Source organism: Dipteris shenzhenensis, chromosome 27, assembly GCF_047967505.1.
Source record: "Dipteris shenzhenensis isolate YYH24624 ecotype China chromosome 27, Dip_SZ_1.0, whole genome shotgun sequence".
In the NCBI taxonomy this organism is placed as follows: Eukaryota; Viridiplantae; Streptophyta; class Polypodiopsida; order Gleicheniales; family Dipteridaceae; genus Dipteris; species Dipteris shenzhenensis.
In genome coordinates, this window is record NC_141622.1 from 51,126,847 (window position 1) to 51,151,299 (window position 24,453).

Consider the following 24,453-nt stretch of genomic DNA (forward strand, 5'->3'; position numbering starts at 1 on the left):
CAAGGAGTCAAAGAGCAACCCTTTGGTCCGTGGATCCTGAAAGTGAGAGCGGAAGCACTGTCTCTCTAGCCTAGCCAATGAAGCGTATCCTCTGCTTAGGCGTGCATGCATCGCGGGTCTCATGGTGAAGATGGGTCTGGAAAAGACGATCCCAAGGCAAGTGTATGATGAAACTATCTCAACAGGGGACCCATCAAATGTGAAATGCTCATCTCGCACGATGGCTCGAGATGTATTGAAGATCATAGCCTTGGTTTTACCCAAGTTGACCTTCAAATCATGAGACTCACTAAAGGATTGTAGTGCGTCAAGGTGTCTCTGGAGCCCCTCTGCTGAGGAGGACAAGAGAGCCACGTCATCTGTCTAAAGTAATATCCGGATCAGCATGCTCACGAGGGAGCAACCTACCCCACCTTGTGCTTACATCACTGTCTCGAGCTCGTCGATGTAGAGGCCAAACAAGGTAGGTGATAATGGGCACCCTTGTTTGACCCCTATAGTGCTCATGATCTCGTCTGTCCATCCATGACAGCCCAAATGATCTCCTGGTCGTAACCCAAATCTTGTAGGCGTCGTATGAGGCGGACTCTTGGAGCGGTGTCAAATGCCTTGCGGAAATCCACAAAGCAACAGTAAACCCTCTGCTTCTGTGCCCTCGCCTCCTCGATGATACATCTGAGTGCGAGAATATGGTCCATGGTCCCATGATCTCGCCTGAAACTGGCCTGTCTCGTTGCTTTGAGTCCTCGACACTCCGCAAATCTGTTGACCTCGGAATCAAGTAGTGATGCATAGATCTTGGACATGACATGTCCAATCATAATGGTCCTGTAGTTCTCCGGGTTCATGGGATCCCCTGCCATGTGGATTGGTGAGATAGTGTTGATGGTCCAGGTGCGTGGGAACCCCAAGCAAACAACCTCATTAAATAGGTTGGCTAAGATCGGGGCTAGGAGGTTAATCCCATATGCAATGAACTCACTGCATAGTCCCTCATGATGCTTCGATCGGCCATTATGAAGTTTTATTACGACATCCTTTACCCCTCCTCCCCTTGTGAAGAGGGCGCAAGACGTGGGGCGTGGCATATGTGATAGGTTAGGGGCTGGCTGATTTGGAATATCATAGAGTGTGCGTGCATAATCAGTCCACACCTGAGTGTTAGTGAGTGGTGGGGGGATCGCCCCTCTAGAAATCTCCGCCACAAGTCCTTAGAGTTGTCACTGAACAGAATGTTCAATAGCTCCGCCTCGTTCCGACGCACAAAGTCCAGTTTCTTCCTACGTACCAGATGACGGTACTTGCGTAGCGTCTCTGGTTTGCCTGGAAGGCTGTTTTTTGTTTCGAATCTGAGCCAATGGCGTAAAGCCTTACACTCATAATTGTACTAGCTATTACAGGGTACGGTCCTAGGTAGTGGTGGGCGGGTGGTATGGGGGAAGGTGTGAAGAGCAGCCTCATGTAGTGAGCGAGTGACTAGGGCAGCACGATCCTCTAATAGGGGTATAAAGTCAATGTATGTGAGAAGTATGTACATATGGCCAAATTAAGTAGGTGAGTGATCGCGATCAAAGTGTATATCATGGTAGGTGGAGTAAGAACTCAACGGGGTAGAAAGTGCTATGCGGTGGGGGGTAGAAATGCTAAAGACAAGATAGGTGTGATCAGCCCCTGGAGGGAGAGGTGCTTCGGTAAAGTCAGTGATGTGAGATGCGAAGGCAAGGGATCCCATGATGTAGTCCACAACACTGCAGCCTTCCCCATGCGGAAAGCAAGTGAAGCCACCGGATGCGGGCCATTTGTCAAGACCATTATAGATAATAAGATCATGCATCTTGCCGAGGTCTAAGAGTGCCTGCTCATAAGATTTGAGCGGTCCTTGTTTGTCAGTTGAAACTCGTAGCATACCTGCCTCCTCAAGGTCAATGTTTGGCAGTAGAGTGGAATCATCTCTGTCGAGAAGTGGTGCCTGATGAGCCCCTGTCCTCGCGTTGTCGGAGCTGTGAGATCTCGTGTCTGAGCCCTTGAATAAGTGGACTCGGATAGCCTGAGACTGCTCGTGTATGAGACGTGCCTGCTCCTGGGTGAAGCATGTCTGCTCCTGTGCGAAGCGTGCCATCTTGCTCTCGCGCTTTCGGATGCTCTGGACCTCCATTAGCAAGTACTCCCAAGTCTTTGATGGGTCAGCTCGTCCATGCTCTAACGGAAACTGAAAGGATTGTGACCCGATAGTGTGAGGATGAGACTGGAGGCTGGGTGATGACTGGGTGAGATGGGTGTGATATGGAGACGATAGTGGCTTGGAGGAGGAGATCCCAACGGGGTTTGGGAGCGTGGGCTGACTGAGAGGCAAAGGGGAGAGAAAGGTCGAGTAGTGTGGGACAATGTATGACCCCTCCAAAGTAGGTGTCGTAATCAAGAGAAAGAACTGTAGTGGGAGAAGAAGGGAGAGATGGTGGCAGTGGCAATCCCTCTATCCTAGGGGAGGGTGGAGCAATCGATGTCATGGGTAAGGGTGTGCCAAAGCCAATAGCTGTAACTGCAGGTGTAAGTGGAGCTGAAACTGGAACTCGAGCTGACACTGAAGCTGAAGATGAGGATGTAGCTGAGACCGAGGGTGAGACTGAAGCTGAGGCAGAGGTGGGTCTTGCTTGGCCTTGCTGTCCACTCCGAGTCCACTGCGGTTGTAGCGTGTGTTCACATCTTCGAGTTTCAGTTGTGTTTGTTTCTTGGCTTTGTTGTCGTCTTTCTTGGCGGCTTTATCCGTATCCTTGCCATCTTTCCCCATTTCGTTCGATAGATAGACTCGTGTTCGGTGTAGGTCCTAGTCCTACTGTAGGAGCGGGATCATATACCCCCCCCCATGATGGGAGGAACCCCTAGGGGGCTGAGGGTAAGTGGAGAAGGAGGAGCTGCTGGCGAGGCTAGATGGGGAGGGAGGGAGCTGCAGGCGGAGGGGCTGGGGTGGAGTAGAAGCGGGGGAGAGAAGGAGGGGGGCGGGATTGCAGGCGGGGGGGGGGGGCAGCAAGCAGAGCTGCAGGCTGGGGGAAGCAGCAGCAGGAGCGGAGGGGACGGAGGGAGGAGCAGGGGCGGAGAAGGGGGCTGCGGGCTGAGGAGGGAGCTGTAGCTGCGGGCGGAGCTGCAGTAGCAGGTGGGGCTGCAGCAGCTGCAGAGCAGCGCGGGAGGAGGGAGGAGCGCGGGAGGGAGAGGGAGCAGCACGGGAGGGAGGAGGAGCAGAGCGGGTGGAGGGGCGCGGGGCAGCAGCGGGAGGTGCAGGGTGAGGCGCTGGTGGGGAGCAGGAGCAGAGGGCAGGAGAGCAGCGCCGGAGGGGGAGCTGCGCGGGCAGAGAAGGGTGGAGGGCAAGGGCAGAGCAGCAAGGGTAGGGCTGCAGGAGCGGGAGGGGAGGCTAGCAGGCGGTGTTGGAAAGGTCACCTCCCCATCTGTAAGCCCCCAAATAAGGAGAGCGTGGGGGAGGGAGACCTAGGGCAGAAGATGCCCAGAGAAGAAAGAAAGAGGGGGCTGCCACATGGGCAGCACCTCACAAGAGAAGAAGGCTGCAAAGGAAGGAACCTGTGGAAGGAGCAGAAGGCGGGGACAGCAAGCCCTAGATCTGACCTGGCAGGACGCGATGACATCAGCAGTGTACGGCGCAGGACACGTGGCTGGGAAGAGGGCCTGGCAGAGGCACAGATATGGCAGGATGTGCAGGCCCAGATATGCAGCAGGAAATGTGGCTGTCAGTGGGCAGGAGGCAGGCCTTTTATAGGCTGGATACCTGCCTTGAATGGAGGGCCAAAGGACCCTGAAAGTTTGGGCCAAAACCCTTGGGAGGTGTGCCCTTTTAGGGCTGGACCAGCCACAGACTGGTTGGCCAGTCTGTAACAGGCTGGTTGGTTTTTTGCCACCCCCCTTGGGGCCTATAAAAGGAGAGGCCCTGGGCCTCATTTCACATCACTTGGAGCAGCAGAAAAGCCCCATAAGAAAGGAGCAGCAGGGAGCTTGTCTTGGGCCTCATCACTGGAGGAGAAGAGAGCATACAGTAGCTGCAGACTTAGCTGAGGGTGCTGCCCACCTAGGCTGGTGCAAAGACAGCAAGGTGGAAGGGATCTAGACGGAAAGTCTACTTATGCTCGAGGTGGAGCACGCAGACTCGAGTCTAGAGATAGCCAGCAGATAGGAGAAGGACTTTGTGGTAAGATCAGAGGACCACACCATTGGTGGTTGTATTGTGTCCATAGTTGTGGATGGAAATATATATTTTGGTGGTTTCTCTATCTGGTTGGTTCATTGTCTATTGATGAGTCTGCACACCTATTGTATGCACATAAGTAAAGAAGTCTGTGATTCCACACCCACACCGCACACTATGTGAGCTCCTGGGCATTACTATAAGTCTTCCGCTGCGTGTACCCTCTGTTGGGTTAATTTCTAATAGGCGGAGTAGGAGAGGAGGGGGTGGAGCTGCGAGAGGAGGGGGCGGAGCAAAGTCGGGTTTTTTGATACCCAAATTTGTCCTAGAATGTGAGAAATAGTAGGAGTTTAGGGACAATACAATGGATATTAGTCTCTAAAGTCATGATTCATACAAAAAGATATCTAGACTCTGTTGTCTATATCTGGACTCCAAGAGAGAGAGAGAGAGAAGGGGGGGGGAGTCATATTAACATCCGCAGGAGACATCACGGGTCTATGGGACAAAGTACAAAATGTCGAAAAGACTTACAACATCTGGATAGGCCAGAGGGTCGAGGAGTGCACATGGCATCTCAGCTCGATTATTATATCAAACTGATACATACTAGGACTATAAAACTAATAGAAGTGGCCTTCATAACATCACTTTAAGATTGAGAGTCTTTAGGTGTAGATTTGAATGGCAGAGACTAGCAGGGGGTCTCATCCGTGCTTCGCCCAGATTTGAGCGCCAGCCCCTTATGTGGCACCCAGAGGTCAGAGATCAGGAGGGACGTATGCTTGGGCAGTGGACTCACATTGGCTGGGCACAGTGGGACATTGGTCCAGCAGGGTCTTTTGGTCGTTGGAGTAGACTACCTATGGAGACAGAGGCGAGGCTTGATGCCCTAGCGCATCTGAGAGGGGTAGGGCAGTGGATGGGCGAGATCAACTCAGCCATTCCTGAGTCCTGGTAGGAAGGACTTCACATTTGGAGATACAGCAGATGGTTGGGGTAGTTTTCAGTACTGGTGTTCCCTTGAGGATTTTGATGTAGCGTGGCGGCATGCACCCCGGTCTCTTCCGTGTAGGACCTGAAGGCCTGCTTCAGCCCCTCACTGGGAGGGACCTTGAGATGGATGGGAGTCTTGATGGGATACACTGGCAGATGATTAGAGTGGTAGGATGCTTGGGGAAGGAGTGGCACATTGATCCTAGTATCTTAGAGTAGGACGCCTCTCGATGGCGCTTGTGGCTATGGGAGGGTAGACCCCTGAGGGAGGTCCAGTGGGACCCGGGGGAGTGGTTTTGGCCCTTCAAGGGTGGCCTAGCTGAGACGATAGATGAGGTGCCTTTCTCTTCCTACACCACATGGATTGGTAGGAGACTTCATATGGACTCGTCGAGGTGGACCCCCTCGAGGGAGAGACAGTGGGTGATCCAGAGAGTGCCCCGGGATGTTCGCTCCAAGTTCTGGACGCGGTTGTAGTCCAGCTTGCGGCCAAGGAAGATTTCATACTTCTTCTGGCTGGCAGCCCACAGAGGCTTGCCCATCGGCGCGTGGTTGGAGCAGATGCGAGTGGAGGGGCAGTGCCACTGCTGCTTAGATGGTGTCCTGGAGACTATCCCGCACTGCCTATGGAGCTGTCGTAGCGCAGCGATGATTTGGATGAGAGCCTCAAGATCATGACACACATGCAGAGTATACACAGAGACTACACCTGGGGGATGGTGGCTTGGTTGACAGAGGGAGGACACGCGTTTCAGATTGATAAGATCTCCCCAGCCTACCGGATACAGGGTCAGCGCATTGAGAGGATTGCACTCCACGAGGCAGTCCCCCCTGACATCCTAGCTCCTCCTCCTAGGGAGGACAGTGTTTGGGAGGTGGTAGCCAGCATCACGGCTTGGAACATTTGGGTGGCTTGGTGCAGTCTTGTGATGGGAGAGCACCCGGTTCCATCCTCGGCTACCTTGGTTGCCATTTGGCAGGATATCATTTACACTCTACGGTCCACATGGGAGCGTGGGACTCCAGGCTCTATGGCGACTATTGAGAGGCGTGCTCGTTTCTGCAAGGCTTGGCTTGCAGGTGTTTTCTACATCTTCACTCCGCGAGGGATTCGCTGGCTGTATAGTCCCCCCACTTGGCTGTTAGCCCCAGTTCCAGAGATCCCCTAGGCAGTGAGCTGGGCTTCTTTGGAATAGGCCGGTTTTTCTTTCAGCCTTTTCCAGTTTTTTCATATTCAGCATCTTTGGGGCTGTTGTCTTGTATGAAATCTTTCAAGCATTAATAGAAGGTTCCTTTCTTTGAAAAAAAAAAAGGTGTAGATTTGAAATCCCTAATTAGATTGAGAGAGAGAGAGAGAGAGAGAGAGAGAGAGAGAGAGAGTATACCTATCAAGTATGTGACAAAAATGGAATTAGAAATGAAACTTAGATCTCTTGGGTGTCAAAATGGAATTAGAAGTGAAACTTGGATCTCTTGGGATCGAGAGCCCGGCTTATACAAGTCCAATGGCACATGAAACTCAACCAGTAAATGCCAGAATTGGAATTTTTGAAGATATGGTTCATCGATTTCAAACTAATCAGGTAAGGTAATTTATGCATTCATAGACAGGCACTTAAGGGAGAAAACATAAAAGAGGTTAGTAAGGTGCTCAAACCATGAAGAAAACTAAACTGAAATGGCCTAAAATTGCAAATTTTAGGTTAGGAAAGTATCCAAGCCATATGAAGATAGGAACTCAGATATCATTGAGGGACAGATCAAGTTTGGGTTTATTCACCGAGTTACTCACCTTGTTCTTCTCCGGTGGTATTAAAGAAAAAGAAAGATTATTCTGTTCTCCTATGTATTGATTACCAAGGGTAAAATAATCTCTCCATCAAACATGGATATCCCATGGCTAGGAGATGATGCTTGGGTATTGATGAGAACATAAGCATAGCTTTTCTTACATTGTTATTTTTAATTTTATTGTTCTCATTTACTCATAATTTTGTTTAAAGTCATTTGCAAACCCCCTTCTTTCCTTTGTTGTTTCGCTTGTTTTATAAAAATGTTAATTTGTAAGGTCTAGTCTTATGAAAGTTTGTCCTATGGCTAGGGTAGATGACATGTTGGATGCATTACATGGGGCCACAATGTTTAGCAAGATCGATCTCAAAAGTTGCTACCATCAAACCATAATTTGAGTTGAAGATGTACACAAGACTATTTTTAGGAGTAGATTTGGCCATTGTGAGTTTTTGATAATGCCATTTGGACCCACCAACATTTGTCATAAAGATGAATGCTGTACAATGTCCATATATTTGAAAGTTTGTAGTACATTTTATTGATGATATATTGTTATATAGCAAGAATATCACTGAATGGTGAGCATCTTAGAAAAGTGCTCAGTAATTTGAGGAAGGCTAATCTTTTTGCTAATAAAAAGAAAACTATGCTATGCATGGTTAGGTTAGAGTATTTGGGTCTCACAATAAATGCAGAGGGAGTTGAAATAGATCCAAAGAAGGTAATTGCAATTAGTATGACCGGTTCTTGAGAATGATCTTAGGATTTGCTAACTAGAAGGCCTTTGTGTTGTCCTAAGTTGAAGCAAGGCATAAAACGGGGGGAGGGGGGGCAGCAGGGTGGGTGGAAGAGGAGGAAGGTGGCGAAGACCTAGAGAGGAGGGCTGAGCGGTCGTGTGAAAGCAGGCAGGCCCAAAGGGGAGAAAGATAATATATCTTTCTGTGTGCTTGATAAGGTCCTCCAATGCATCAATGTATTGTGCAAAATAAGTGATCGAAAGAGGATAGTTCAGTTCATGTCACCAAGAACTGGTGCCAAAAGCGAGGTTATAGACATGGTTACGAGATCTGGCATGAACATGTCATGACTCATACGTTGTTTTTGTTTTGGACAGTGCTACTTACACCTCTATCAAGAGTCAGGCAAATGGGACAATGCAGATCAGCCTACTGGTTCGGTGGGATCATGTGCACAGCAAATAGTTATGTGTGATAGGCTTAATCCTTCTTGGTTGAACTACGCAGAATTGTCTGTACAGATGTGGTATTCAGGGTGGAGTGTTTTGCATTTGGACTCTGGATTATGATATATGTGATACTTGTCAATTGATGGCATGCACATGAACTTGGGCTGGCTTCTAGGATTTTCCATGTCTTTAGCTTGGCCATAATGCACTTGTGTTACAATTATACTACTTACCACTGATTTAGCTTTATGTCATGTTACCTTGTATATTAGAAAAGAATGAAATAAGGAAACTACTCTATCTATCTGCTAATGAGAATTTGCTTTTCCATCAACAGGAAAAAAATTTGTAACTTGGTCTTGTTCTTCATGATCTTCTGTGTACCCAGCATAAAATGGAGCCTGATGCTGGAAGATCTGGCTTTACACCCTATGTGGGAGAGGGAATCTTGAGCCCCAACAGGCAGATGGTAACAGATCTCGTGAAGGGCATTCTAACAAAACAACCATCCTTCGCAAGGGCTATTCAAAAGAGATGCCTCGGTCCATCTGGAAGAATGGTAAATGTCTCTTGACTTAAGTTTTTGCATTGAACCCCAAGACAGAGAATCGTGTTTTGAAGCATGCAATATTTGGACTGGTTTTGATGCAGGCTCTTCCCGTCTTGTTCTTGAGCTCCTACCTGACAGGGTCTAAAGGGCAAGTTACATTAGAGGATGATCAAGGTTTGACATGGAAAGTGGAATGGATAGCCTACATGCAGTCTGGGCGGAGGCTTGCATTGACTGTAGGTTGGCCTGAATTTGTTACTTACCATAATGTGAGGGATGGGGATGTGTTTCTTGCTGAAATTGCATCACCTGAACAATTCAAAGTTCAAGTTATTCCAACTGATGTTGGTTATAGTACACGGAGGTGCTTCGAGTCGGTGAGTGTGTTTCATAAGAGAATTTGTAATGCGTTGCAATATCTGTCTTCCTCATGTTATGATGGAGTATTTCCTTTGGTGCTCTTGCAATCATGTTGTAGAAATAACTGATAAATCTACCTCGTTAACAAAAGGAAAGAGAGTTGTATGTACTCATATTGTTATGGTTTTTCTCAATAAGGATCATACTTCAGGGGGAGGCATGCAAATATCCCCTACAAATGGTGCAAGTTTACATGAAAATAGAATTGAGGGCAGAGAAGGGCCTCCTACTATTTCTGACATAAGCATAGCCAGCAATAGCAGAGAACATAGCGTCTCTTTTCCCCCCCTCAAGGTTTTGGCAGCAGAGAACAAGGCAGCCAGAAGTAAGAGATCTAAGAAAAGGAAGAATATGGAAGGTTTTGTTTCAATCTTAGAGGACCCCTCAAAAGCAAGCAAACGGGCAACTAGTCCGCCTCTAGGCAATAAAGCACGAGCTTTTGATGAACAGGTGAGCAAGGCATCATTCCTGTTGAATGAATTGGACCATATGGTGGTCAAACAATCACCTTATACACCCAGAAACCAAAGCCATCCAGAAGCTATGGCTCAGGCAATGCCACTAAAAGGAAGGGCACTAGCAAAACAAGTTGATGCTGGCAATGCAGTAACACAAGGCAATTGGAAGCAATCTTTTTGCTCTGAGAAGGCAGACTCTAAGTTGTTTTTGCTGCACAATACAAGTACAGCGTCCATTGTGCGAACAACACTAACGTTTGATAAGAGGCAAAAATATCAAGCCTACTATTGCCAGTCTAGCAGGGAGCCATGCTCTCAATATGTACTGCATGGATTTCAGTTTTGTATTTTGCACATTCTGGAAGATTCTTCAGCTCCTTACAAGCAATGCGACTTTCTTGAGGGGACTACACAAGCAAGATGTGGATTCCCTGTGTGTCTCAACCTTGTTGACACAAGGTGAGCACTGCTTTTGCTTTTGTAAACTCATAAATTATTTTATGTATTTCTTTGATCAGAGTCTCCTTGCCAGAAGATATCGACTGTCTAAGTGTACCTCAAATTGGTTGTTAAAATATAATCTAGATGGTTGTAATGATGATACATATTTGCAGGTTCTGTCAGGCCCACAAGCAAATTGGTGGTTCTGTGTCTGAAGGAGTTAGCCTTGGACAGACAATCTGGAATAGCCCCCCCAGATTTGGGACATTCTCTTTGCTTATGACGGCAGCAACACTGGCACATCAGCTTAATGAAGCAGATAATGTTTGGGTTTGCAATGATTTGGAAACTACTCCTACCAATGGTTCGGGTTCTGTGTCTGAAAGTGCAAGTAAAGTCCTACAACTTGTGAAGGTATCGAACCTTCCTACTGGCATGATGAACTTCACAGAGGACAACTGGGCAGTATCAGCTGCCAATCAGGGCATCAAACGAGAACATCCTCACACACATGAATCACAATCTGAATTTATGATGGCTAATCCCAAAAACACTGATAGGTCTGGAGGATGGAATAATACAACTGCAATTGATCTTCCTGGGAGAAAACCTAAAAGGAATCCTTCAACTTTTGCGAACAAAGGAACTAAGGATATAAATTTGGTAAAAGAAAGCTGTCGGACTTGGTGTAAGGATGCATTTCACACAAGTGGACGAAGACAGATGCCTGTCATAGGTGCTACAAAAGCTGTTCAATGCCATACAGAAAATGTTAGTGAGTGTTTTGCTGACAAAAATAATCGAAAGTACTTAAGCATGAATGCCAGGGACAATAGTCTTGGAATTTGTGGAATACCTTCTTTAATAGAGGCTGGATCCCTAGATGTCACCCGAATGGGTCACATTTGGGCACCCTCACGGTTGCTGCATCCTTCTGTGGTGGGTGCAAGAGAGGGAAAAGAGTCTGATCAGCTGGAAACTATGCTCTCGAAAGATGCTGGCAAAATGGACACAAATGTGGGAACCAAGTATGACTTTCAAGACACAGAGGTAGGTATAGAGTCAACCCACAGGCATAAGCACAAAAATCAGCATGAAGAGGTATCAGCGGTACGGGATAAGGGTAGACGCATCTGTTTCTCTAGGTTTTTAGGTGTTCGCAAACGCCCATGGGGTGCTTATGGTGCTGAAATTCGAACTCCTGAAGGAAAGAGGTTATGGTTAGGAACTTATCCAACAGAAGAGGCAGCAGCACATGCCTATGATGATGCTGCACGTATGTTCCGAGGAAAGACTGCAGTGACAAACTTTGTGCAAGGCGATGAACGCCGTGTCCCAGTGCCTGTCAGAGGTGGTCCTATGCACTCTGTGAAACAGGAGAATGACACAATGTTCAAGGAGACCCCCAAGAAGCGGAGATCTTCAACTGGCAAGAAGAGGGATGAATTCACATTAACCAAAAGGGGGAAATTGGAGAAGGCTACAGTGTCTGACCAATTTGAAAAGAAAGCTGCTTTATTATTGAAAAAGGAAAATTTAGATATATCTGATTCATTCAGACAGGAATATCACAATGGAGATACAGAGGCATCCAACCATTGTGGAATTAACAAAGCTGTGGAGATGGATGGCATGTCTGACCAGGAGTTGGGAGAAAGTTCACGATGTATTATTAGTACAAGAGGGGAAAGCCGCTGCCTGCAGTTTGACTTGGGAAAATCAGTTTGTCATGAGCTGGAAGAAAATGATGGACAAGTGTCCTCAATGTGTTGCAAAGTTGAATGGAATTCTGGTCCCCAGGAAGAAATCCAAAACACAATTAGCAGTGAGTTTTTTCTCACAACTGAAACTTTGGATGGTCACCAGGCTAATGCACAAGATGAAGATGCTCAAATGACAGTAGCACAGAAGCAGCAGAGCATTTGCACTGCTGTTCCACGTGGTAGCAGGCAAAAAAAGAAGTTCAAAAGTATATCCTCAGCTGTGGTGGGAGTGCAAGAAGTTGATGGTCATTCAGATTATTCTCCGGATAGGGAAAAACAAGCAGATCCTTCCAGTGAGCGAGGTGTGCATCAAGATGTGGCAGACCTTGTGGATTATCCTCTGGAATCTGTAGACAGAGCTTATAATGGCAGGTCAAGCCTGGAAATGGAAGTCGACTTTACTGAAGGCGGGATGGCTGAGCGTATTGACAGAGGCATTCTTCCAAATGGAGAAAGAGTATTATCATCTGGGAGTTTTGAATCAGGACCACATGACAGGCCGAGGAGAAAGGTTGATCTTGGCAAATTCAGTAAAACGGAAGAGTCAAATTGTGACAAAGGTATAGAATTGCTTCAGTTAGGGTTTGTGTCTGAGTTTGGCAGGGTGTCACAAAACATACGTAAAACTGAGGAGCTGCCTGATCATTCAGACTGCAGGAGAACCATCTTAAATGCAAATGCACCACTAGAGACAGATTTAGTAAGAAAATATAATGGGCTTCATGAGCCATGTGAGATGGAAACTGAACTCAAATATCAGCCTGTGAAAGACATGAAGTCAGAGGATCCTTGCACCTTGAACTCTTTTATTCAGCTGTTTCCAGTGAAATCAGTGTCTGATGCATGTGATGTTGAAGATGTTAAGGGGATGCACATTCAAGAAAAGCTGGCTGCTGTGGAGTTTGAAATGAACAACATCGGCGACATGGACAAACCTGGTTCTATCTGGGGTCCTTACGCCAAAGCCCCTAGCGGAGTTGATCTGAAAAAGGGCAAGAGTTCCAGTTTCTTGGACAAGGGTAAAATTGGTGGGGAGGATTTGAGCAGCTCACGACAGTGCCGAGTTTCGAGGCATGTTACTCGGGTGCTGTCATCTGCAAGAGCTCAGCTTAGAGACCCTTTTTTGGGATTCGAAAATGACATATATGTTGAATCTGACTATGCTCGTGTTTACAAGACAACTTCAAAACAGCGTGCAATGCAAGATAAGCAGGAGCAAGATCAGGGCAATGCTTTCATCACAGAAACAGGAAGAAACAATGCTCCTAAAGGTTCTTCTCAGCAAAATTCAGTCATCACTGAGGATCAATTCCAGGCAGTTGAAATGAGTGTTGCTGCCAGAAGTTTCAAGAGAGGAAGGCAGTGCAGATCAGAGGGACTCCAGATTAGTCCATTTTCAGAAGCCATGACCCCGGAAGATCAGATGATGTTGGGAAGAACTCAATACATTGGTGTCCAGTGTACATCAAATGGAAGGTTCAATGCAAAGCTCTATCTTCCTAGGTTAAAACAGTATGTTGATGTTGGGATTTTTGACTCAGCAGAGAGGGCTGCTCATGCCTATGACGAGATGGCTTACAGCAAGCATGGAAAATCAGCCTGCCTCAATTTTCCTGAGGATATTCCAGCTATTGAAGCTCGTCTAAAGGATTTATTAAAATGCAAAAATGAATCATCTCCTGAAGGGTCAGTTTCGAAGGATGGAAACCATTCCAGTGACCCTCAATCTATGTTGCACGATTCAAGCCCTAAAGACCTGTTTGGAGAGTATGGGTGCAGAAATGATGACAGAACATCTGCATCCTCTGAGAGTGACTCTTCAGCACCACAGAAGCACTTTCCTAGAGTGAATATTGGGGCTTCACTCACGACAAATGGTGGACTGCAGGAGAGGAGTGTACAGTTTTCTTCCACCCGCTCAAAAAGGTCAATAGTTGGTGGAAAAAAGCGAGGTCTTGTGTGTCCTTCCAATTCATCTTCTAAGAAATCAAGCTCCACCCGCCTGGCAGATTACAAAGGTGTTTACTACAATGGACGGAAATTTCAGTCTATATTTTACAATCCTTTGACCAAGAAGCACACATATCTTGGGACATTCTGTACTGCTGAAGCTGCAGCACGTGCATATGATGAGATGGCTTTCAGGCAGGTGGGAACTTCTGCCAAACTAAATTTTGCAGTTGATCAATATGATACTAAAGAAGAAAGCTGTGAAGACAGGTTGGGGACCCAGTCCACTCTCATGAGCTCAGTTGCAGAAGCAGTGGCTGGCCCTGACAGTTCTCTCAGAAGCAACTGCAGGGATCAAAATCTTGGCATATTTGTGGCCAATGAAAGAAAAGATACAGAGGATAATGATGATGTCCAACAGGTTAAATTCCAAATAAAGGGCAGCACTGAGCCAGGGAATGCAGAATGTGCTCTTGCAGGTGGTGCTGCCATAGGCAGAGAGACGATGGTACCTAAGAAAATTCCCACGCAACAATGTAGAGCAGTCATGCCTTTGGAGGAACATATATCCTCCACTGATTATTCTTTGCCTGCTTTAAAAGCCTGGGGACAGCTTTTAAGGGCAAGTGAGGTCTTGGTCATGTCTGAAGCTAAAACAGAGCCTTCAAGCCAAGTTCTTCACACTGCAAAGGAGGAAATTTCCAATTCTTTGCATTAAACAGATCAACGTTCATGGTTTTGCCTGCTGACTGAAGGTAACCTCACGTCTATCTGTGATTGTTCTGCCACTTCCACTAAGAAACATTCAATGCTGACCATGTTCACATTTCTTATCCTTTGTATAATGGGCTGTTATTGATGTGCAGTTGATACCTTTAAAGATATATAAACCTCAGTCTTTTATAACTGAGCAGACTTGATCACAATTAGGGTGTCCTCTCTCCCCATCCTTGTCGCTAGAAAGCAGCGGCACCGAGACCTTGATGAGTTCAACATTGCAAGAGCTGAGACAGGTTTGCTGCTGTAGTGAATTCTTTAAAAAAACATTGGAAGATTCACTATCCAATTTGCTGAAATTACCTTGCAGTTTTGCACGTAGATCACTGATTTTTCTCTTCATTGTAAGTGGCATGTTGGTAGTAAGTAGATAAGTTTTCTCTGGACTGAAAACGGGCATGGTTTTCACCTTGGTTTATCTACCAAAGCAACGTTGCAATAGGGGCTCTAGGCTCAATTGTGGCATTGATACTGTGATTTGCTATTGGGGACATAATATCTGTTTGGATGCATGAGGAGTTTCTCACTCTTTTTGTTAAAACCAAAATTTATAATAATTAGCCTCTAATATATATTTTTTGGCTGGAGGTGTGGCAGAATCAGCTCGAAGGTTTTGTAGGCTCAATAACCAAGCAAGAGACATGGAGATACCTATGAGGCATCGAGAAGTCTGTGTACCCAATTCCTGTTTTGATTCTTGTTATAACTTTCATTCATTCAGCCCTTAAGATAAGGCTGCCGTCTATCCCCATCCAGGTTTTCCTTCTCTTTGGGAACTTGTTCTATTTTTTCAAAATATTGCTGGTCTTTTGTCACAAGGTTGTTGGCTTCCTTTTAATTCTAACATGATGCGAAGCAAGATGAAACTGGTTGTCATCCTACATGAAGGTCTCTTGATCATTTCAACTGGCTAGTTCACGATTAAGTCATTATAGTGACCAAACCTGATGGTACTGTCTGTGGAGAGAGAGCAAGTGTATGTGCTTGTACTGGTTATCTTTTTGCCGTTATTAAATTCTAATCAGCACTTGACGATGGGAAGCAAGAGGAAAATGAGGGTTATCTTACGTCGAGGTCTCTTTCACCATTTCATCTGGCTTGTTCACAATTTTAATGTTCACTGGCTTGTTCACAATTTGAAGTACATTATAGTGACTAAGATCTAATCATGGTACTGGTCTTGTGAGGGAGCAAGTTTATACACATTTTACAAGGAACATGCTTGTTGAAGATCAATTATACGGAGCTGCAAATCTTCATCAAGGTTTGGCTCTGTGTTTCTTTTGCAACAAATTTTGGATTTTGTTTAAAAGATATCATTTATCCATGCTTTTATCCTGTCTTGCTATCAAGCTTCTCTTTCACTTGGTGGATTTTTATGTATCAGAGTGTTTTCATGAAGGATACTTTATAATTAAGTTATGAGTGTGTACAAATCCACAGATACAATTGTTGCAGGTGAAGGAAACCGATGTGAAAGTATCTGAAACTGATAATCAAAGAGAAGGAAAATAGTCAATTGACACATTTTTGGTGTAGTACATATGTTGCACGATTTGTAAGGTTTAAATAAAAAGGATGACACTTTCGTGACTGGCGATCTTTTTGATGGAAAGCACACGAAATGCAACTGTGGACAAACAATAGTATGTCTGAGACACATGTTCATGTTGTAACTAGAGCCTATGCAATGAGGGTTCTGGTTGTTGGAAACTGAAAGTAATCGTTTTAGGCAATTGCGAGCCGATCATCTCCCAAAAAATACTGAGTCATTTGTGCATTGATGTTGGGTATTGAGGACATAATAGGTCGGTACTTTTGTGTGAGGGCCTTTTAGACCAATGGTGTGATTGGAGGACTGTGGCTTCCACAGGGGTTTGTTGACACATGGGATGTGATTGCATTAGTTGCATGCAATTTAGATGGAGGCGGCTTCTTGTAGGTTTGCGGATGCATACAAAAGGAAGGTTCTTGCGAGGCCACAGCTTGGAAAGTTGCATGTTGCTGATGATGCTCTTCCCTGCAAGTTGTCGCTGCCATGCTGCAGGTTTTTGAAACTGTCGCTCCAGATGCTTCTTTACTATGCTTGGGCCTGAGGTTGTTGCACATGTTTGCTCCCACCTTCATCCTCTACTGATGCTACTTCAGTTTGTTTACTTTAGTTTGTATGCTTTTGTTCTTGATCCTGCCTCTCTCCTATGGCATCTTGTGTTGTTGCCCCTTTGTCCCCCCTCGCCCCGCCCCCCCCCCCCCCCCCCCCCCGGGTCTCTCTCTCTCTCTCTCTCTCTCTCTCTCTCCAATTCAACAATAGACCATTTGGTCGCCATAAAGGTTGCATTAGAAGGAGCTAAGCATTAAAAAGAGGAGGTATTGTATTGATTTGTACATTTCAAGAAAGCCTTTGACACGGTTCCATGCAAGAAACTATGGGAAAGACTAGAACAACTCAAAAGTCCCTCATGAACTCAAAGAGGCTACATACTGTCTATACGAGATAACATTAGCTGAATTAGCACAACCACTCGTGGATGTCTAAAGAAAAAGCTCATGTGGGAGAGACTAAAATGAAATCGTAGTCTTCACAAGCAGTTGTAGCTTGAGTGATGAGAATGTGGACTACTTTTTGATAGCCTTCTTTAGTGCTAGCCTTTACTTTTTGATAACCTTCTTTAGTGCTAGCCTTTGTCTCGCTTAAGTCTTCCCTTCCTCTGGAGTGTCGACATAAACTCAATAGGAAGATCTTTGTATAAATGGATGCTCAAGTATGTGGGGGTGTGAGGATTCGAATAAGTGAGAGCATATGTCTATACTATGGTCTACATCTACTATTGGGCATTAATGACATTAGTTCTTGCTATGCGTGTGATGGAGTTTATGGTTTTTTAACCTTATGAGTGACTATCATGAGATTGAAATTGCACTATATGTTGTATTTTTAGAGGATGAGTTTGGGCATGTTCTTGGATTCATCTAGATATACAAATGCTCTCTAAAGGGCAAGTTGTCACAAGCAGTGTTATACATTCTCCAAAGGAAAGTTGTCTTAAGCCGTGATAAGAGGGGTCAAACATGGTTGTCCCCTCTTGCTTATTCTTTTTGCTCTATTCATTGATGATCTGGAAGATTGGATTAGAGTACATAGCAAAGAAGGTTTCTAATTGTACTATTGCTTATATACATAGATGACGCAGTCGTCTTCTCAAAAAGCGAGTAGATAATGCATACACATTTGGAAGCTCTGTAGACGCTCAGGAATGCAAGTCAACATAGCCAAGACAAAGTCATGGTGATTGGGACTTGACATAGCAAAAAATGCAAGCACATTTGGATGCAATGGAGGATTTCTGTAGACACTTAGGAATGAATGTAAATATAGCCAAGACAAAAAGTAATGGTGATTGGGACTCGCAATAAACAGATTGATGTTACTTTCAAAGGAGAGCATTTAGAGACCATCAACTCATATAAACATCTAGGGTTGGAATTTGCCCACAAGAAACAAGAATCCTAGGGGGTTTGAAAGATTTGTATAACTTTTAGACTAATGCAGGAATGCACATCTGTGGAATTAAGAAATGAGTGTCTATACACTATGCTTATATCAATAATGATATTTCTTGGGTTCCCAGCACGGCCTCCTGGGCACTTTAGGACCTATTTGGAAAAGAATAGAAACTTTACATAAAAGATTTCTCATAGGGGATTTGGGAGTTAAGGCTTAGAGACGCCATCCCATCCTATTGGCAGAGATAGGCACGATACCTCTCGATGCGGAGGGAATCATTATGCCAATGCATGGCTTACATCAATAAAGTTAAGAAGATGGATGCCAACAAGATACGTCACAAGGCATTGGAAGCTGTACAAAACATCGGATGGTATTGTGATTGGAGGAAACGGATGGAAGTATCGGGCTTAAAATCGATTGATATACCACAGGATACACGTGAGATTAGGGAGTTAGTGATATAGAAGACGTTATAAAAATTATGGCAAGACCTAGGGTAAAAAATACAATTCTAAAATCATGAAATTAATCCAATGGACAGCCATGGAATGCAAGGGGAGGACATATTAATGTTTGAAAGGCATCAAACTCGTAAAACAAGAATTAGCTCACATGATTTAGAACTGGAGACGGGAAGGCGGGTAAGACTTAGGGTCCCAATGAAAGAAAGAATGTGCAAAATTTGTCCAATAGAGGCAATCTAAAAAATCTATTATATTAATGAGCTACAAGGCTAGGAAGTTATCTAAATGAAGTTTTGGAAGATTGCAACAAGGTACTTGGGACTAGCATACAAGCTAGCTGAATAAGTATTGTAAGTCTATAGTATTTCCTTTCATCAAATGTAAGAGGCTACTATTTATCGAATGTAAAAGGCTACTATTTATCGACACGTTGACCACCAGTTCCGTAGATCTTGAAAGGGTCTCAGGAGAACTTTAGTATAATTATATCATATGATCTCTCTCTCTCTCTCTCTCTCTCTCTCTCTCTCTCTCTCTCTCTCTCTGTCAGCCCTTGCTAGCCCTCCGTTGGCTTTGTGCTAGTCCCTTATTAGCCTCCACTCCACCCTCGGTCATCCTCTTTCGTAGCAGCACTAGCGGTTTGAGGAGGAGCAGCTCGCCTTTCTTTTTTCACGCAACCCTAGGTTGGGTTGAACCCGTAACGCTTAGGGATTAGTTCAACAAAGGGGTTTTCTTAGATTGATGCAGGCCAATATCGAGTTTTGCAAGACTAAATTGTTCATCTCTACCTCGACTAGCAAGCCTTCGTACTACTCCATTGTAGCAACACCTAGCCCCTATGCATTGACATTCAAATGAAGGATTGAATCAGACCCACAGGAACAAATGTACTACCTATAACATGAAATTAGAGAGCTCAGACTTATGGTTGCAGCTCTTGGAAGAAAAGTGAAGGAGATGGAGAGCAAGGACAAGAAAGAGAGAATTGCAGAGATTATGGAAAAATGCAGCGCATCCCCACCAACACGAACACTCGTTTCTATGGTCAAAGAGATGATCAAGGCTCAGGTTAGCTCAGCCAAGGAAGAGTTGGCTATTGTGGCCAACAATAAAATTTATAAAGTAGACGTCTATGCAGAAGTTCAAGAGCAGGAAGCAGTAGTACATACTACACGTTGCCCAAAGATTGATGTGACACCTCTAGTGAGGATGTAGCTCTCATAGAGATGAGAAAATAATGTCTCAAGAAGAAGATACCTCAAATTGAATGGAATGAATTCAATCCACTTTAGCTACATCGCTCAAAAGGGAACACAAGTGTAGGTTTATTTCAATGAAAGGATAGAGAGAGCCAATGTCCTCTGACAGAAATAAGCTGAAGGGTACAAAGATATGGATATCTGAGGAGCTCACTTTGACTCAGCTCAAACAAAGAAATAGTGAACTCATCAAAGTCAAGAACGCATGTAAAGCTGGAAAATGGTCAGTCTACTGAGATGGAATTATCATTAATCCGAGATTTCAAATCTAATCCTAAAGACCCTCAGTCTTAAACTGATGTAATGAAGGTCTTCTTGATATAGGACTACAACTTAGAATTGTGCTTTAATAAGCTCGAGCTGAGTTGCCATGTGCACTCCTCGACCCTCTCTAGTTTATAAAGATGATGTAAGGATTTATGTTTTGCACTTTGTTCCATAAGCCTATGAGGCTTTTTGCGGACGTCTCTCTCTCTCTCTCTCTCTCTCTCCTTAGCGCCTCCCTCCCTTCTGGCTCACCTCGTGCCTCTTGTTGCCTCAGCTTACCAGCCTCAGTTGCTAGTTTAGTAGTAGCTCATCCATTAGATTTCCAGTAGAACTGTTGCTACTAGGATCCTCCCTCTTGCCACCTCAGCTTAGTAGCCTTAGTTACAACTGTCGAAGTTCAACCATTTCCTAGTTTTTGATTCCAGTTTACATTGCTAGGGTTGATTTGAATTCGCTTGTTAGGACGGTTGACCAATTTCATTTTCATTTTCAGTTTTATTTCAAGGTCAACACCAAAGTTTCCACTTTGCTGTCCCCAAGCCCGGGTTAGGTTGAACCCTTTGGCGGTTAGTTTTACTAGTGGGTACATAGTGTATGCATGCAAAGATCATGCAGTTTCCCAAGGTTGAAACATTTGCTACCTTGACCTCGACTAGCAGGATTTCTTTCTCAACTATTGCACCTATCCTAACGTCCATTTCCTATGCAATGATGTACCAAAAGATGAGGATAATTTCATAATGAGCCAGAAGCCGATCTACTCAAGCTCCAACTTGTAGCTCTTCAGCTTCGTACATGATATGGAAATCATAAAAAGAATGAATTCATTGTTTGCAGAAGTATCATGCAAATGCAACGTATCTCCTCCAGAGCCACAGTTTGTCTCCATAGTTAAGGAGATGATCATTAATCAAGTTCGTTCTATCAAAGAAGAGATGATGCGGATGCTAGCAACAAAGTAAAAAAAGCTAATCTTAAAGTGGAAGCAAAACAATAGGAATCTAGAATCAACAATTGAATGATCTTATGCATTAGGGGGTTGGAAGGTGGTTGCCTTCATGATGATAAGGAGAAAGCCATAGACGACATAGTCATATGTCTTATGAAGGAAGTATCACAAGTTGAACGGGGCAAGAATGATATATGCCATATCACTGAAAATGGCACGCAAGGATAGTCTAGTTCAAAGGGAGGCTAGCAAGAGGTAAGATGCTCAGACAAACCTAGGGTACAAAGATTTGGATATCTGAGGAGCTCACTCTAATACGACTTAAACAAAGAAATTGCGAACTTACAAAAGTAAAGGAAGTACGCAAGGCATAAACATGTGGTTTATCGAGATGGGCAAGCACTGATTAGGGACTTAAAATTCAAACCCAAATTTTCTTAGTCTTGAATTGATATTATAAAGGCTACCTTATGATAGTATTAGAATGTAATTTTGTCCTATAATAACTCTAGAGGGGTTGAGCTTTGTGCACTCCCTCGATTCTTTGGTTGTCTAGATGTCATAAGTCACTTTATGGTGTATGTACTTTGTCTAATAGATCTATGAGGTCTTCTGTAAACGTTAATCTCTCTCTCTCTCTCTCTCTCTCTCTCTCTCTCTCTCTCTCTCTCCTCTCGTTAACTTGTGTCTTGTCTTGCCCTTTGTGCGTCAGCCTCTTCACAATCTTGGTTGACGTTTGTCTCGAAATTGTTTCTTTCTTCATGTTCTATGCTTTTGTACTACACTCTCTTCCACTACATGATGCATTCCAACCTTTGCGGCTCCCCATAATTTTTGTTTTCTTCATTATCTTACCTTGTTCTAAAATTTGGTGGCAAATTAGTTTTCGATGGTTTGAGTTTCATGTGGAAATGTTTTCTTGGTCGCCCTCTCTATTAATGCTCAGGGATATATGTTGGATATTGAGGACATAGGGATATATGTTGGACATTGAGGACATAATAACACATAGGGATAGATATGTATGACTAAAAGGAGTGAATTTAATATAAGAGAGTGACATCCTGATATATTCGCATACATTACTCCATAAGGCACATACCATGGATCAAATAAATCCCAATATATTATCCTAACTACGGTAGCACATCAGTGGTTCTCATGAAAAAGGTGAAAGGGATTGCTTTGCCTTCTGTCATCGAGGGGAAAAAGATGGGAATTTCCTTATGCTATATATAAAGGAGAACACGGGGGAAATAGAGTGGACCATGGGAAATAGCTCCCCATGCTCTAAACCTCATCGTGCTATTTTTCTCTACACATGAGAATCATTCATGTGAGCATTTCTTGTTAGCCCCCTTTCATTTTCCCTTGGATTGTTATCTTGTACACCAAGAGGAACACCCAAAATATGCTCTTTCAAGGGAAAAGCATACGAATTAGCAATCTTTATTTCCCTTCTTTTTTTGCTCCATGACATAAACCCCCTATGTATGCTATCCACTTCTTTCAACACCATGAAGTAGTGTTCCTTCTATATGATAGCATGATGATTATGTTTTTCAAGCTTGCTTTCTACTCGAATGTTTTTTTTTGGGTGCTTAAAGATGCAATTTGTTCCTTTTCTAAATTACAGTGAATTCAATTTATCCTAGTCAATGTTGGGGTTGGCTAGAGTTTTCATTACCAAAGAGTTTTATAGTAATGAACTTGTCCATTGTGTTTTCTCTAAATGACAATGAGCCTCTTGCTCGATTGGATGTATTAACAGTGAGGAGGCATAATAAAAAAGCCTATCATATGAAATAGTCTCTCGGTTGGGTGGTGGTTTAGCTAGCATTTGAAGTATTTAAGACTAGATATTCCCTCCATGGACTCTAACAAAGAAATATGAATTAGGTAGTATGATATCTACTAATCATTGGCTCGTGAATGCAATCCGCAATATATGTGTGTTTTTTAGAAGTCTACAATAAAACTAGGATATGCTATGGGCCAATGGCTCATCCAAGATGCTGGGATTTGCTTTTCCAATTTGGTATGGAGCACATGTGTTTGAAAGTTATGTTTCCTTATGTTTGTCTTGTAGGAAAATGGTAGTCTAGTACATTGTGCAACAATGCATTCCATCCATCTCACTTCTATATTGTTTTACCACTCTAGTGAGTGTCAAAAGTCCATGATTCACACCCTCCCTCAATGTAACATTGGAGAGAGTTACACTGGCTACATAGAATCATGCTTTCCTAGATTGCAAAGATTAACGACTCGGTATCTTAGGTACATATTGGTTAGGAGTTTTACAAATGTGGTCTATAAAGGATTTTCATCTATTGGCATTTGGTCAAGGAAAATATGTGGAGGTTGTGCAAAACATATGTTCCAAGGTTTTGCAACATTTTGTCCGCTTTGTATTCTTACAAAGTCATTCCATAATAAGGAAAAATTGGTGATACATATCCAAATTTGTGTGGTTGACAATTGGTAGGTGTTAATTTTAAAACTAGGTATGTGCTTAAAAGGCTTTTTGGTTAGTTAAAAGTTGTTTAGCCTTTGCAAATACTTACAATACAATAGTTTCTTTAATCTTAGCTCCAATTCTAGCCAAACTATATTGGCCTTCTTTAGTCTAGCTCCTGCAATTTATCTTTGGAAAAAAAACAAGGAGGTGTTTTTTAATTGACTCATTCTATTGAATATGGCAGTCCCATATGACTACTACAAGCATAAGCCTCTTAGAAGGTTAATTTTATGGACATGAAAGAGCATAAGTATCTCTAGTGCTATCAAACCCTTGTACTCCAACTTTATGCCCATCTTCTTGCAAGCATCCACTAAGACAATTTGGCAAGGTATGGACAAAGATTCAAAGTAAAGAGGTGAGAAAATTCAATATTTACATTCAATTTCACATGCCATCTTTGTATAAATCCTTTTCCCAATAATCCCTTGTTGCTCCATGGTATCTTCAAATATAGCCAAAAACATGAAAAATAGTGCATTGTCATGTGGCTTGAGTTTGGGGAACCCAAAATAATTGGCTTTAATCAAGTTTTGGTAGATAATTTATTTTAAGACATGATTATACATGCAATCATATTAGGATGTAAATATTAGTGAAGTTGGCTCTTTGAAGAGCCCGAATGCAAAGAAATTACATTGGAATAATGTATTGTAGTGCAAGTATTGCAAAGAGATCAAACTTTACAAGTGCAAATTATACTAGGAAACACTACTAAAGACAAAGGGGGAATTGAGCTTTGAATGAGTTTGCTTGTACTAGGGATTGCCTTAGAGTTGTACATCTTCATGGTCGATGAAACATTTTGTTTAGATGTTTTGTCTATGGATGCTTATAACAAGTGCACATGCCAATAAAGTTGTAGTCATCACTGTTTACTTTTTACTCTTTGAGTAGCTCTTGTGTGATTAGTTTCCTAAACACGATTGTCGTGTCCAATATCTACATTAGTTAAACAATG

At 43.7% G+C, this 24,453-nt stretch overlaps 1 protein-coding gene across 2 annotated transcripts in view; it reads left to right on the forward strand.

Moving 5' to 3' along the window:
• LOC147884465 (uncharacterized) overlaps positions 1 to 15,863 on the forward strand; it is a 46,957-nt gene extending 31,094 nt beyond the window's left edge. For both annotated transcript variants that reach the window (XM_087398527.1, XM_087398526.1), the window contains 6 exons: positions 8,554 to 8,724; positions 8,817 to 9,092; positions 9,274 to 10,052; positions 10,208 to 14,502; positions 14,614 to 14,760; positions 15,122 to 15,863. In XM_087398527.1, the coding sequence (XP_087254653.1) occupies positions 8,560 to 8,724; positions 8,817 to 9,092; positions 9,274 to 10,052; positions 10,208 to 14,465 (5,478 nt within the window). In that variant the 5' untranslated portion in view covers positions 8,554 to 8,559 and the 3' untranslated portion in view covers positions 14,466 to 14,502; positions 14,614 to 14,760; positions 15,122 to 15,863. The remainder of the gene's footprint in view (positions 1 to 8,553; positions 8,725 to 8,816; positions 9,093 to 9,273; positions 10,053 to 10,207; positions 14,503 to 14,613; positions 14,761 to 15,121) is intronic.
• Positions 15,864 to 24,453: the final 8,590 nt, after the last annotated feature.